The sequence below is a fragment of the Leucoraja erinacea genome, chromosome 16, assembly GCF_028641065.1.
Source record: "Leucoraja erinacea ecotype New England chromosome 16, Leri_hhj_1, whole genome shotgun sequence".
In the NCBI taxonomy this organism is placed as follows: domain Eukaryota; kingdom Metazoa; phylum Chordata; class Chondrichthyes; order Rajiformes; family Rajidae; genus Leucoraja; species Leucoraja erinaceus.
This window is the reverse complement of record NC_073392.1, coordinates 3,230,705-3,244,037: the sequence shown is the minus strand read 5'-3', so window position 1 is coordinate 3,244,037 and position 13,333 is coordinate 3,230,705. Positions and strand designations below refer to the sequence as shown.

Genomic DNA, 13,333 nt, shown 5'->3' with positions numbered 1-13,333 from the left:
CACACCGCCAACACGCCCACACCGACCAACACGCCCACACAGACCAACGCCCACACCGACCAACACCCCACCGCCCAACACGCCCACACCAGCACACTCACCCACACTCCCAACGCCAACACCGACCAACACGCCCACACCGCCAACACGCGCCCATCCTTCCTGTCCAACGCCCACACCGACCAACGCCCACCACCGACCAACACGGGGACCAACGCCCCACACGCCCACACCGCCAACACCGACCACACGCCCACACCCACCAACGCCCACACCGACCACACGCCCCCACACTCCCAACGCGGGCACACCGACCAACGCGATGTACGACACCGACCACAACCCACACACCGACCCCACGACCGACCAACGCCCCAACACCGACCAACACGCCCACACCGACCAACGCGCCCACACCGACCAACGCGCCCACACCGACCAACGCGCCACACCGACCACACGCCCCACACCGACCAACGACCCACACCGACCAACCAGCACGACCCACGTACCACACCGACCAACGCGCCCACACCGACCAACGCGACCAACGCCCCACACCGACCAACACGCCCACACCGACCAACGCCCACACGACCATGCCCACACCGACCAACACCCCACACCGACCAACACCCCACACCGACCAACACGCCCCACCGACCAACACCCCACACCGACCAACGCCCCACACCGACCAACGCCCACACCGACCAACGCCCACACCGACCACACGCCCCACACACACACCGACCAACACGCCACACCGACCAACACCCCCACACCGACCAACACGCCCACACCGACCAACACGCCCACACCAACGCCCACCCGACCAACGACACCGACCACACGCCCACACCGACCAACACACACCCCACACGCCCACACCGACCACGCCCACACCGACCAACACGCCCACACACCGACCACGCGCCCACACCGACCACCGCGCCCACACCGACCAACGCCCAACCAAACGCCCACACCGACCAACACCCACACACGCCCCACACCGACCAACACGCCCACACCCCACACCAACACGCCCACACCGACCAACACCCACACAACGACCAACGCCCACACCGACCAACGCCCACGCCACCACCGACCACACCGACCAACGCCCACACCGACCAACCAACGACCCACACACCGACCAACACGCCCACACGACCAACCAACGCCACACCGACCAACCCCACACGCCCACACCGACCAACCGCCCACACCGACCAACACCCACACCGACCAACACGCCCACCGACCAACCGACCACCACGCCCACACCGACCAACGCCCACACAACGCCCACACCACACCGACCAACGCCCCACACCGACCCAACACACCGACCAACACGCCCACACCGACCAACAGACCAACACACCGACCAACACGCCCCCACACGACCAACACACACCGACCACACGAACCACCGCCCACACCGACCAACGCCCACACCGACCAACACGCCCACACCGACCAACACGCCCACACCGACCAACACCGACACACGACCAACACACCGCCCACACCGACCAACGCCCACACCGACCAACACGCCCACACCGACCCACACCACACCGACCAACGCCCACACCGACCAACACGCCCACACCGACCAACACGCCCACACCAACGACCAACACCCCCACCACCACCCAACAGGCCCACACCGACCAACACGCCCCACACCGCCGCCCACACCGACCAACACGCCCACACCGACCAACACGCCCACACCGACCAACACGCCCACACGACCACACCGACCAACCGACCCACACCGACCAACCGACCAACACGCCCACACCGACCAACACGCCCACACCGACCCACACGCCCACACCGACCAACACGCCCACACCGACCAACACCCACACGCCCACACCGACCAACGCACACCCACACCGACCAACACCACACCCCCACACGACCACCACCAACGACCAACAGGCCCACACCGACCAACACAGCCCACACCGACCACACGACCACACCGACCACACGACCAACACACACCGACCAACACCACGACCACACCGACCACACGACCACACAACACGCCCACACCGACCAACACGCCCCCACCGACCAACGCGCCCACACCGACCAACGCGCCCACACCGACCAACGTGCCCACGCCCACACCGACCAACACGCCCACACCGACCAACAGGCCACACACACCGACCAACAGACCCACCCACACCGACCAACAGGCCCACACCGACCAACACCAACCGACCGACCAACCGACCAACAGACCCACACCCCACACCAACACGCCCACACCGACCAACACGCCCACACCGACAACAGGCCCACACCGACCAACGTGCCCACACCGACCAACACCGACCAACAGGCCCACACCGACCAACGACCGACTGCCCACACCGACCAACGTGCCCACACCGACCAACACGCCCACACCGACCAACGTGCCCACACCAACCCCACACCGACCAACACACCCACACCGACCAACGTGCCCACACCGACCAACCCGACCACGCCCACCGACCAACGCCCACACCGACCAACCGACGCCCATACGACCACACCGACCACGCGCCACACCGACCAACATGCCCACACCGACCTGCCTACATTTGGCCCATGTCTCTCTAAACAGGTCCTATCCATGTACCTGCCCAAATATTTGTTAAACGTTGGGATAGTCCCAGCCTCAACTACCTCCTCCGGCAGCTCGTTCCGTACGCCCACCACCCTTGGTGTAAAAAGGTTACCTCTCAGGTTCCTATTAAATCTCCCCCTCCCCCTCCCCCCCCCCCCCCCCCCCCCCACAGGAGGCCCCCCCTGTCCCCAGCGAGGAGACGGACGATGGTTCGCTAGTCGTTCCACGCCTCTGAGAAAGGCGATGGCCGGAGGCCCTGCAGGGGCTCGCCTGCATCAGGCACTGCTCACCAGAACCAGAGCGCGGACCTTTTAAAATGGCGGCAAAACTTGCAGACAGTCTGGGCGGACTAGTCCTGTACACGTTGCTAATCGGGGATTGTGCTTAGGTATGGTTAACTCAGCCATGTTTGAATGGGTGAGTAGACTTGACGGGCCGAATGGCCTATTTCTACTCGATTCCTCTCACTTCTCGACCCGAAACATTCCAACCTATTCCTTTTTCTCCAGAGACGCTGCCCGACCCGCTGAGCTCTTTGCTCTCATCACCAACGACGTTACGAGCCGCGGACAAGAGGAACTCACCTGGGACTCCGACGACTCCTTGCTCCAGTCCCGGACCTCCCGCCCGCACCTTCAGGGCTCCTCCTTCACCGAGCGGCCCCACGGTGAACTGGAAGGGGCTGCCGGGCACGTGCCGGCCACGGTACTTGACGCTGACGGTGTGGACCCCCATCTCGCACGGGACGAAACGCACGCAGTAGGTGTGGTTGTCTCCCTCGGCGATCTCCGCCTCGTCAATCTTGCCCGAGGGACTGGTCACTTGCGCGGACATATCGTGCACATCGATCTCTGTGGGGCAACAACGGAGGTTGAGGTGGAAGGAAAAGATGCTACACCCACTGCCAAAACAAATTTAGCCCCAATAGACAATAGACAATAGGTGCACCTGCCATGCATCTGCCCACTCCCCCAACCTGTCCAAGTCACCTTGCATCCTCATAGAAGCAGCGCGGGATTTTCCATCTCGCTGTTCGTTAAACCGCGTGGACGCTGTTCTCAGGCAACAGGATGCCGTGGTCACAGCGCCACAAGTTGAGACAAATGCTTCTCTGCATGTTGAGCAGACGCTCCAAAGCAAATGGGCTGATCCAGGGTTTCAGATGACAAACTTAACATTAACCCGAGTACCAGCAAAGGTTGAACAAACTTAGACAGCGTGAGGATTGCCACACACGAAAACGACACTGCTCAAGTGTAAAAAAAACACTTCAAATAATTACTTCCAAAAAAAAATCCACTGAGTAGGGATTAACGGGTCCCTTTCAGGGTGGGACAGCAGCTATTTATAATATACATAGACAATATACATCAATGATTTGGATGAAGGGATTCAAAGTAACATTAGCAAATTTGCAGATGACACAAAGCTGGGTGGCAGTGTGAACTGTGTGGAGGATGCTATGAGAATGCAGGGCGACTTGGACAGGTTGGGGGAGTGGGCAGATGCATGGCAGGTGCAGTTTAATGTGGATAAATGTGAGGTTATCCACTTTGGTAGCAAAAACTGGAAGGCAGTTTACTATCGAAATGGCGTCAGGTTGGGGAAATGGGAAGTACAACGGGATCTGGGGGTCCTTGTACATCAGTCTATGAAAGTAAGCATGCAGGTACAGCAGGCAGTGAAGAAAGTGAATGGCATGTTGACCTTCATAACAAGAGGAGTTGAGTATAGGTACAAAGAGATCCTTCTGCAGTTGTACAGGGCCCTAGTGAGACCACACCTGGAGTATTGTGTGCAGTTTTGGTCCCTGAATTTGAGGAAGGACATTCTTGCTATTGAGGGAGTGCAGCGTAGGTTTACAAGGTTAATTCCCGGGATGGCGGGACTGTCATATGCTGAGAGAATGGAGCAGCTGGGCTTGTACACTCTGGAGTTTAGAAGGATGAGAGGATATCTCAATGAAACATATAAGATTGTTAAGGGTTTGGACATGCTAGAGGCAGGAAACATGTTCCCGATGTTGGGGGAGTCCATAACCAGGGGCCACAGTTTAAGAATAAGGAGTAAACCATTTAGAACGGAGACGAGGAAACACTTTTTCTCACAGAGAGTGGTGAGTCTGTGGAATGTTTTGCCTCGGAGGGCGGTGGAGGCAGGTTCTTTGAATGCTTTCAAGAGAGAGCTAGATAGGGCTATTAAAAATAGTGGAGTCAGGGGATATGGGGAGAAGGCAGAAACGGGGTACTGATTGGGGATGATCAGCCATGATCACATTGAATGGCGGTGCTGGCTCGAAGGGCCGAATGGCCTACTCCTGCACCTATTATCTATTGTCACTTCAAATGATTACTTCTTGTTGAGCTAGAACCACTGCCTCACAGCGCCAGAGTCCCAGGTTCGACCCCGACCCCGGGTGCTGTCTGTGCGTGGAGTTTGCACGCTCTCCCCGTGACCACGTGGGTTTCCTCCGGGTGCTCCGGTTTCCTCCCACGTCCCAAAGACGTGCGGGTTTGTAGGCTAATTGGCCCCTCTGTAAATTGCCTCGAGTGTGTGTGTGAGGTGTGGGATGCAAAGTGTGAACGAGTGTGAGCTGGTGTGAACGGGTGATCAATGGTCAGCATGGACTCGGTGGGCCGAATGGCCTGTTTCCTGGCCGTATCTTCAACTTAATATCAGGCAGAAGTAGATACGATTCTTGAGGTGGTGAGTGAAAAAACATACCAATGTACAGGATATGCTCAGGCACTTAATATCTGCCAAGTAACTTTATCCAACTCCCAATTTGTAAATTGTAGTCCTGATTTGAATTAATAAGTTTGTTGGCCAAGTATTCACATACAAGGAATTTGCTTTGGTGCTCCACCCGCAAGTGACAACATGACATACAGTGACGGTTAGGAATGACACATAAAACATTAATAATAAAACATTATTGATTAAACATGCGATTTAAATAAAATACCAGAGCAAAAGGAGGCTACAGATTTTTGGTTATTGAGTAGAGCTACTGCTCGTGGAAAATAAAACAGTTTTTATGTCTGGCTGTGGCAGCTTTGACAGTCCGGAGTCGCCTTCCAGAGGGAAATGATTCAAATAGTTTATTCAGCTACTGATTTAGGTTGAACAAACCAGGGATGGCTGTTTAAATCTGAGAATATTGATAAGGACATTACATCCAATGGCAAACATTGTCCCCCACAAAATTACACTTAACTGGTTTTAGAAATGTGACTTTAATTGTTCTTAATAACCACAACAAACTAATGGGTGGGTTTAGTCTGGGACTCTGACTTGGCCAAAACAACGTGGCTTAGTGACAACAAATGGGTTTAATAGCTGATAAAACCTCTCAAATTCAGAAGACAAAAAACAGTTCTGCAAATTAGGAGTTATCTCGACAAGTATTAATTCTACAACAATTCATTTTGTAGCACGATATCTTGGGAGATTGGCCAATTATTCCACCAAGTCCTCAAAATAGATTTCATTACTGCACACCAAGCTGTGTTATAAAACTCAGTTAGCACTGGAGGCAATGCATATAGGGTGCAGCTGCTTCCATTTTACACAATCTGGAGCACTTGATACAAGGTCTTTCACAGAAACAGGCCCTTAGGCCCAACATGTCCATGCCAACCTAGATGGCCCATCTAAGCTAGTCCACATTTGGCCCATTTCTCTCCGAACCTTTCCGACCCGTGTGCCTGTCCAAATAGTTTTTACATTGACCGATATAGAGATCGGCAGGCAGCAGGCCCTTCAGCCCAACTGGCCAGGATGTCCCATCTAAGCTAGTTTGGCCCAGGTCCCTCCAAACCTCTCCTGTTGATGTAGTTTTCCCAAATGGCTGTTATACTGACAGAAATAGTCAACAAACTGCAGCATGGAAACAGGCCCTTGGGCCCAACATGCCCATGCCAACAAAGATGCCCCATCTATACTAGTCCCACCTGCCTGCGTTTGGCCCAGATCTCTCTAAACTTTCCCTGTCAATGTCTCAGTCCATTTGCTTAAATGTCAGTGATTAAACGTGCGATGGGCAGTGGGCAAGTGCTATAGACCAGTGGGCAGTGGGCAGTGGGCAGGTGCTATAGACCAGTGGGCAGTGGGCAGTGGGCAGTGGGCAGGTGTTATAGACCAGTGGGCAGGTGCTATAGACCAGTGGGCAGTGGGCAGGTGCTATAGACCTGCACGTGAAGGTAGACGCTCCCGCCCCCACGAGTCTCGGGCAGATGGGGCTCGTCAGCCTGGGAAGGCGGTCCATCTAGGAGAGGGAAACCTCCACTGCCTTGTGGCCGGATCCAGTCATGGAAAAGGCTCCAGGAGTAAACCTCAAGCACACCCGGAGTCGGAGCAGTTCGTCGTTGTCTACAACCTCGCTCTGGCAGCTCCTGCAATGGCCCTGGTGCCAAACTGTAACGGCCCTGCTGTTCCTTTGGATCGATCAGCGACGTGGAGAGGGGGGACATACTGCATGGGCAACAGCCTGTCTGTCCTCCATATGACATCGATCGCCCAGGCTTGCATCCATATCACCATATAACAATTACAGCACAGAAACAGGCCATCTCGGCCCTTCTAGTCCGTGCTGAGCACTTATTCTCCCCTAGTCCCATCTACCTGCACTCAGACCATAACCCTCCATTCCTTTCCCGTCCCTATACCTATCCAATTTATTTTTAAATTATAAAATCGAACCTGCCTCCACCACTTCCACTGGAAGCTCATTCCACACAGCTACCACTCTCTGAGTAAAGAAGTTCCCCCTCATGTTACCCCAAAACTTTTATCCCTTAATTCTCAAGTCATGTCCCCTTGTTTGAATCTTCCCTACTCTCAGTGGGAAAAGCTTATCCACGTCACCTCTGTCTATCCCTCTCATCATTTTAAAGACCTCAATCAAGTCCCCCCTTAACCTTCTGCGCTCCAGAGAATAAAGACCTATCTTGGTCAAACATCTGACCACACATCACCCATGGTCAGCCATGACCGAGGGGCGGGGTCTACTGCCCAACGTTGCGATGCTGCAGTTATTGCTGCGACCACATGCTGACTCATGCAGGGGTGGAGGTGCAAGCATGCAACAACCACTGATACACACAGGCCGGCTGGTTTAACAGTGCCGACCTCAGTTACCGTCGGCCCCCGCGGCACTAGGCAGCGCCGGGCGCGGAGGGAGGGAGCACGGGCCAGGGTCCTCACACCGAGCCAGATGAGGGGGCCGCACTCTCAGAGCCGCGGGAGAGATGCTTGTCCAGCCGCCACCACTCGGAACCAAGTCACTGAGACAGAGAGGAAAGGAAAGACAGCAAAGATAGAGGCGTTAGAGAGACAGATGCAGCTCAGCTTTGTACATCTTCATGCATTTACCTTTAGGCTCCTCTGCGGCTCAAGGTTTAGGCAGCAGCTCCTCGTGAGGAGAGTGAAGAAAGGGGGAATATTTTGTTTTTGCTCTCCTTAAAGGGCCAGTCCCACTTACGCAACTTTTTCAGCGACTGCCGGCACCCGTCATAGGTCGTGAAATGTTCAACATGTTGAAAATCCAGCGGCGACCAGAACAAGGTACGACTCCTTGGGCGACGACTCACGACCGTACAGGCTTCACCCCCGCGACATGTCACCTGTACGGTCGTGAGTCGTCTCCACAGTCGCCCAAAGAGTCGTGGCGTCTTTCTGGTCGCCGTTGGATTTTCAACATGTTGAACATTTTCGCCGACTTGCAACGACCCATGACGGGTGTCGGCAGTCGCTGAAAAAGTCGCGCAAGTGGGACAGGCCCTTTAAGCTTATTATTGTCACATGTACTGAGGTACAGTGAAGAGCTTTGGTTTGCATGCTGTCCAATCAGAAGAGATAATACTATGCATAAATACAATAAAGTCAAAATCAAGAACAACAGGTAGAGCAAAGGGGAAGATACAGAGTGCAGAATATAGTTCTCAGCATTGTAGCGCATCAGTTCCAGAGACAAAGTCCAATGTCCGCAATGGGGTAGAGGTGAATCGGACAGTACCCTAGCTTATGGAAGGACCGTTCAGAAGCCTGATAACAGAGGGGAAGAAAATACACAAAAAGCTGGAGTAACTCAGCGGGACAGGCAGCATCTCTGGAGAGAAGGAATAGGTGACGTTTCGGGTCGAGACCCTTCTTCAGACTGATGTCAGGGGAGAGGGAGTCTTGAGATAAAATGCAGTCGGAGACAGTAATACTGGTGGGAGAACTGGGAAGGGGGAGGGGATGGAGAGAAAGGGAAAGCAAGGGCTACTTGAAGTTAGAGAAGTCAATGTTCATACCGCTGGGGTGTAACCTGCCTAAGGGAAATATGAGGTGGTGTTCCTCCAATTTGCGCTGGGCCTCACTCTGACAATGGAGGAGGCCCAGGGCTGAAAGGTCAGTGTGGGAATGGGAGGGGGAGTTGAAGTGTTGAGCAACCGGGCGATCAGGTATTTTCAGTTTTCATTAGCTCAGAATAGCCGATATGGCAGTGCTGAAAAGAGTCAGTTTGTTCTGCCTACGTACAAGTGGAAGGTCACAATTTGCACATTAGGCTAGTAAACATGAACACAATAAATACCAGTGTTCATTATTTAATAACATCAATAATTAAATTGCTAAAAGGGATTACAGTTGGCGACTGGCAATTTTTAGATATTCCAATTATTAATAAATCATCTTTTTTGTTCTCCCAGAGCTCGGAGCTCGGGGACGTCTCTTAGCGGCTCGTCACGCTAACGGCAGGTACTCGGGAAACGTGCTAAGCTCGTGAAGTTTTTTCAACATGTTGAAAAATGTCCACGAGAGCCCTGAGAACCTAGGAGCGGCCATTGCCGTAATTCTCCAAGTTCGAATCAGGGGAAACTCGGGAGAACTCTTGAATTACCTCGTACAGTGGGACAGCCCTTTAGCTGTTTACTGACTTACAAAGCTTCAGCTTTCTTCCAGACTCATCGATGTCTTATCTTAAAAAGCTGAGACGGCATTTTAACAAAAAGATAATCAGTGGAGAAGAGAAAGTCGAACAATTTTCCAACTGAGAGTGCCATCAAAGCACATTCCTCCACACTGCAAACACAAATTCTTCACATTTATGCCCTTTAGAAAGACCTCAATGCTCTGTATTCAGAAGTAAACACAGCTTATCTGATTAATTCATTTAGCCTCAGGAGAGACTCAGTTATGGGAACCAGCGTTGGAGGATTAGAGAATCTCACAGCTTAGCTTCAAAGTTATTCTTTGTGCAAAGATTTAAAGAGGCTGAACTGTATTTTCTGCCAGACGCTCGATTTAAAACGGCACAACCTCCACGAATACCTTTTGGTGACACAGTGCGTGCGCTGCTAATCCAGTGCACACAAACGCTAGACGCCAGTCGCTCCATTCAGAGCAAGACAGAGCGCTGGAGGTCAGGCAGCAACTGTGGAGGGAATGGACAGTTGGGACCCTTTGTCAGACTCATTTTAAAGGGGGGGTGGTGTGAAGAAAGCTGGAAAAGAGAGGTGGGAGGGGGGGACAAATCTGGCGAGATAGGTGGATACAGGTGAGGGGGGGGGCTATTGGTAGATGGGTGGAGTATGTCAGAAAGGCTGGAGGTGAAAAGGAGACAGGTTAGGAGAGAAGATGAGGAATGATGACATCTCAATGGGAAGTGTGGCCAATACTATGAAGATCAATGTTTAAGGAAGAACTGCAGATGCTGGAAAAATCGAAGATAGACAAAAATGCTGGAGAAACTCAGCGGGGGAGGCAGCATCTATGGAGCGAAGGAATAGGCGACGTTTCTTCAGGCTCAAAGACGAAGGGTCTCGACCCAAAACGTCGCCTATTCCTTCGCTCCATAGATGCTGCCTCACCCGCTGAGTTTCACCAGCATTTTTGTCCACCAATGCTACTTGGATGAAAGGGTTTTGCTTGTCTGGAGAGGTTGGACATCTCGGATGGTCCTGACCCAAAGCATCACCCACCCACCTTCCCCAGAAATTCTGCCCGACATGCCGAGATACTCCAGCACAGTGTGTCGTTTCTTTGTGTGTAAGAAAGCATCTGCAGTTCCTTGTGGCTTCATCTGTCTGAGGAACAAGGCCGTCTGGGTGAGATAGAGGGCCTTAGTTACAGGGAGAGGTCGGACAATTTGAAGAAGGCACCTGATCCAATACATTGCCTCTCCATTCTCTCCACAGATGCTGCCTGAACCCACTGAATTGTAAAAACAATAGCAGTGAATCAATTGGTGGTGAATCTGGTGATTTATCGAACACAACACCCGCTGTTATCTAGCAATTTGTGTTTTTCTCAGGATTCCAGCATAGAAACATTAAAAAAAAATAGGTGCAGGAGTAGGCCATTCGGCCCTTCGAGCCAGCACCGCCATTCGCTGTGATCATGGCTGATCATCCCCAATCAGTACCCCGTTCCTGCTTTCTCCCCATATCCCATGATTCCGTTAGCCCCAAGAGCTAAATCCAACTCTCTCTTGGGAACATCCAGTGAATTGGCCTCCACAGAGTCACAACGCCCCGGCCTCTACAGTTACCCGTGTCCACACACAACCGATCGCAAATAACCCTTTCTCCCGCCTTACCTGGGATCTTCAGGTTCAAGTCACAGATGCTGCCGACCGTCGCCTCCGAGGCAGCGCGACGTTTACGAGTGATGCTCTCTCTCACCCGGCCTTCCCCCGTCACCTTCACCGTGAATGGACTCCCTGCAAAGAATAAAACGTCAAGGCGTCACTGCCAGCATGGGGGGGGGGGGAAGAAGATCGAGGACCCGGCCTGGGACTACTCTGTAACTTTGCCAGCGCCCTTTATGAGCGACTATTGGGTATGTAAACAAAAGTCACTGGTGACAATAAAGTATTCAAGTTCCACCCTCACTCACACTAACAGCTTAGCTAGCTGTTAAAGGTCGCACACCTTAAGTCTTCCTGCACACAATGTATATTAATTGTTGCCACGGAGGTAGCACTTTGCATGGCACGGCGGTGCAGCGGTAGAGTCGCTGCCCCACAGCACCAGAGACCCGGGTTCGATCCTGACCACGGGTGCTGTCTGTGCGGAGTTTGTACGTTCTCCCTGTGACCTGCGTGGGTTTTCTCCGAGATCTCCCACACTCCAAAGACGTACATGTTTGTAGGCTAATTGGCTTTGGTAAAGTGTGAATTGTCCCTAGTGTGTGTAGGATAGTGTTAGCGTGAGGGGGATCGTTGGTCGGTGTGGACTAAGTGGGCCGAAGGGCCTGTTTCCGCGCAGTATCTCTAAACGCTGTGGTTCTCGTGTCACATACCAGGTACATGGTGCTCGGCAAACTTGATGTAGATGATGTAGGTGCCAGGTTCAGCTGGACAATACAGCACCTTACATGTCCCTTCTACCGTCTCCTCAGTGTTAATATCCACCTTACTCGGCCCTTCAATGGACAACGCAAGGCCACCGTAACCTGGGGAACGACGATAATTCAAGGGAATACGACTTAGAACGTTTTGGTTTTGAACTTTCAAATTTAACAGGATGCAGCAGGCAATACAATGTGATAGTTGAATGTTTTGGCCTGTGGTCCATGGAGACCACAGCCCATCACTCCTACTCACCCTGTGTACCTGCAGCAGATCTTATATGTAAAATGATTGAACGTTTAAAATAAAACACATTTATTACATGGTCAATAAGGTCATAAGGAATAGGAGCAGAATTAGGCCAATCGGCCCATCAAGTCCACTCCACCATTCAATCACGGCTGATCTACCTCTCCCTCCTAACCCCATTCTCCTGCCTTCTCCCCATAACCTCTGACACCCATACTAGTCAAGAATCTATCTATCACTGTCTTAAAAATATTAATTGGCTTGGCCTCACAGATTCACCACCCTCTGACTAAAGACATTTCTCCTCATCTCCTTCCTAAAACAACGTCCTTTAATTCTCAGGCTGTGGCCTCTGGTCCTAGACTCTCCCACTAGTGGAAACATCCCCTCTACAGCCACTCTATCTGGGCCTTTCATTATTCTGTAAGTTTCAATGAGGTCCCCCCCTCCTCATTCTTCTAAACTCCAGCGAGTACAGGCCCAGTGCCGACAAACGCTCATCATATGTTAACCCACTCATTCTTGTAAATTATAGTCAGGGTCATAGTCAGAGGGGCCACAGTTGAAGAATAAGGGGTAAGCCATTTAGAACGGAGAGTTGTGAGTCTGTAGAATTCTCTGCCTCAGAGGGCGGTGGAGGCTGGTTCTCTGGATACTTTCAAGAGAGAGCTAGATAGGGCTCTTAAAGATAGCGGAGTCAGGGGATATGGGGAGAAGGCAGGAACGGGGTCCTGGTTGTAAGCATTGTTTAGTGCAAGATAAAGTCCAGCAAAGTCAGATCAAAGATAATCCGAGGGTCTCCAATGAGGTGGATGGAAGCTCAGGACTGCTGAACCTAAACCTGACCTCAATGAGGTTAGTGCGTTCTCCCCATAGAAACATAGAAAATAGGTGCAGGAGTAGAGGCCATTCGGCCCTTCAAGCCTGCACCACCATTCAATATGATCATGGCTGATCATCCAACTCAGTATCCTGTACCTGCCTTCTCTCCATACCCTCTGATCCCCTTAGCCACAAGGGCCACATCTAACTCCCTCTTAAATATAGCCAATGAACTGTGGCCTCAACTACCTTCTGTGGCAGAGAGTTACAGAGATTCACCA

The 13,333-nt window shown here is 52.6% G+C and overlaps 1 protein-coding gene across 3 annotated transcripts in view; it reads right to left on the bottom strand.

Moving 5' to 3' along the window:
* Positions 1–13,333, bottom strand: part of LOC129704464 (filamin-B) — a 171,675-nt gene that overhangs the window by 20,677 nt on the left and 137,665 nt on the right. For 2 of the 3 annotated variants that reach the window (XM_055647559.1, XM_055647560.1), the window contains 3 exons: positions 11,933–12,085; positions 11,229–11,351; positions 3,083–3,498 (listed from right to left, as the gene is read on the bottom strand). In XM_055647559.1, the coding sequence (XP_055503534.1) occupies positions 3,098–3,498; positions 11,229–11,351; positions 11,933–12,085 (677 nt within the window). In that variant the 3' untranslated portion in view covers positions 3,083–3,097. Of the gene's footprint in view, positions 1–3,082; positions 3,499–11,228; positions 11,352–11,932; positions 12,086–13,333 lie in introns of those variants that run through there. The other variant, XM_055647561.1, reaches the window with a different exon arrangement.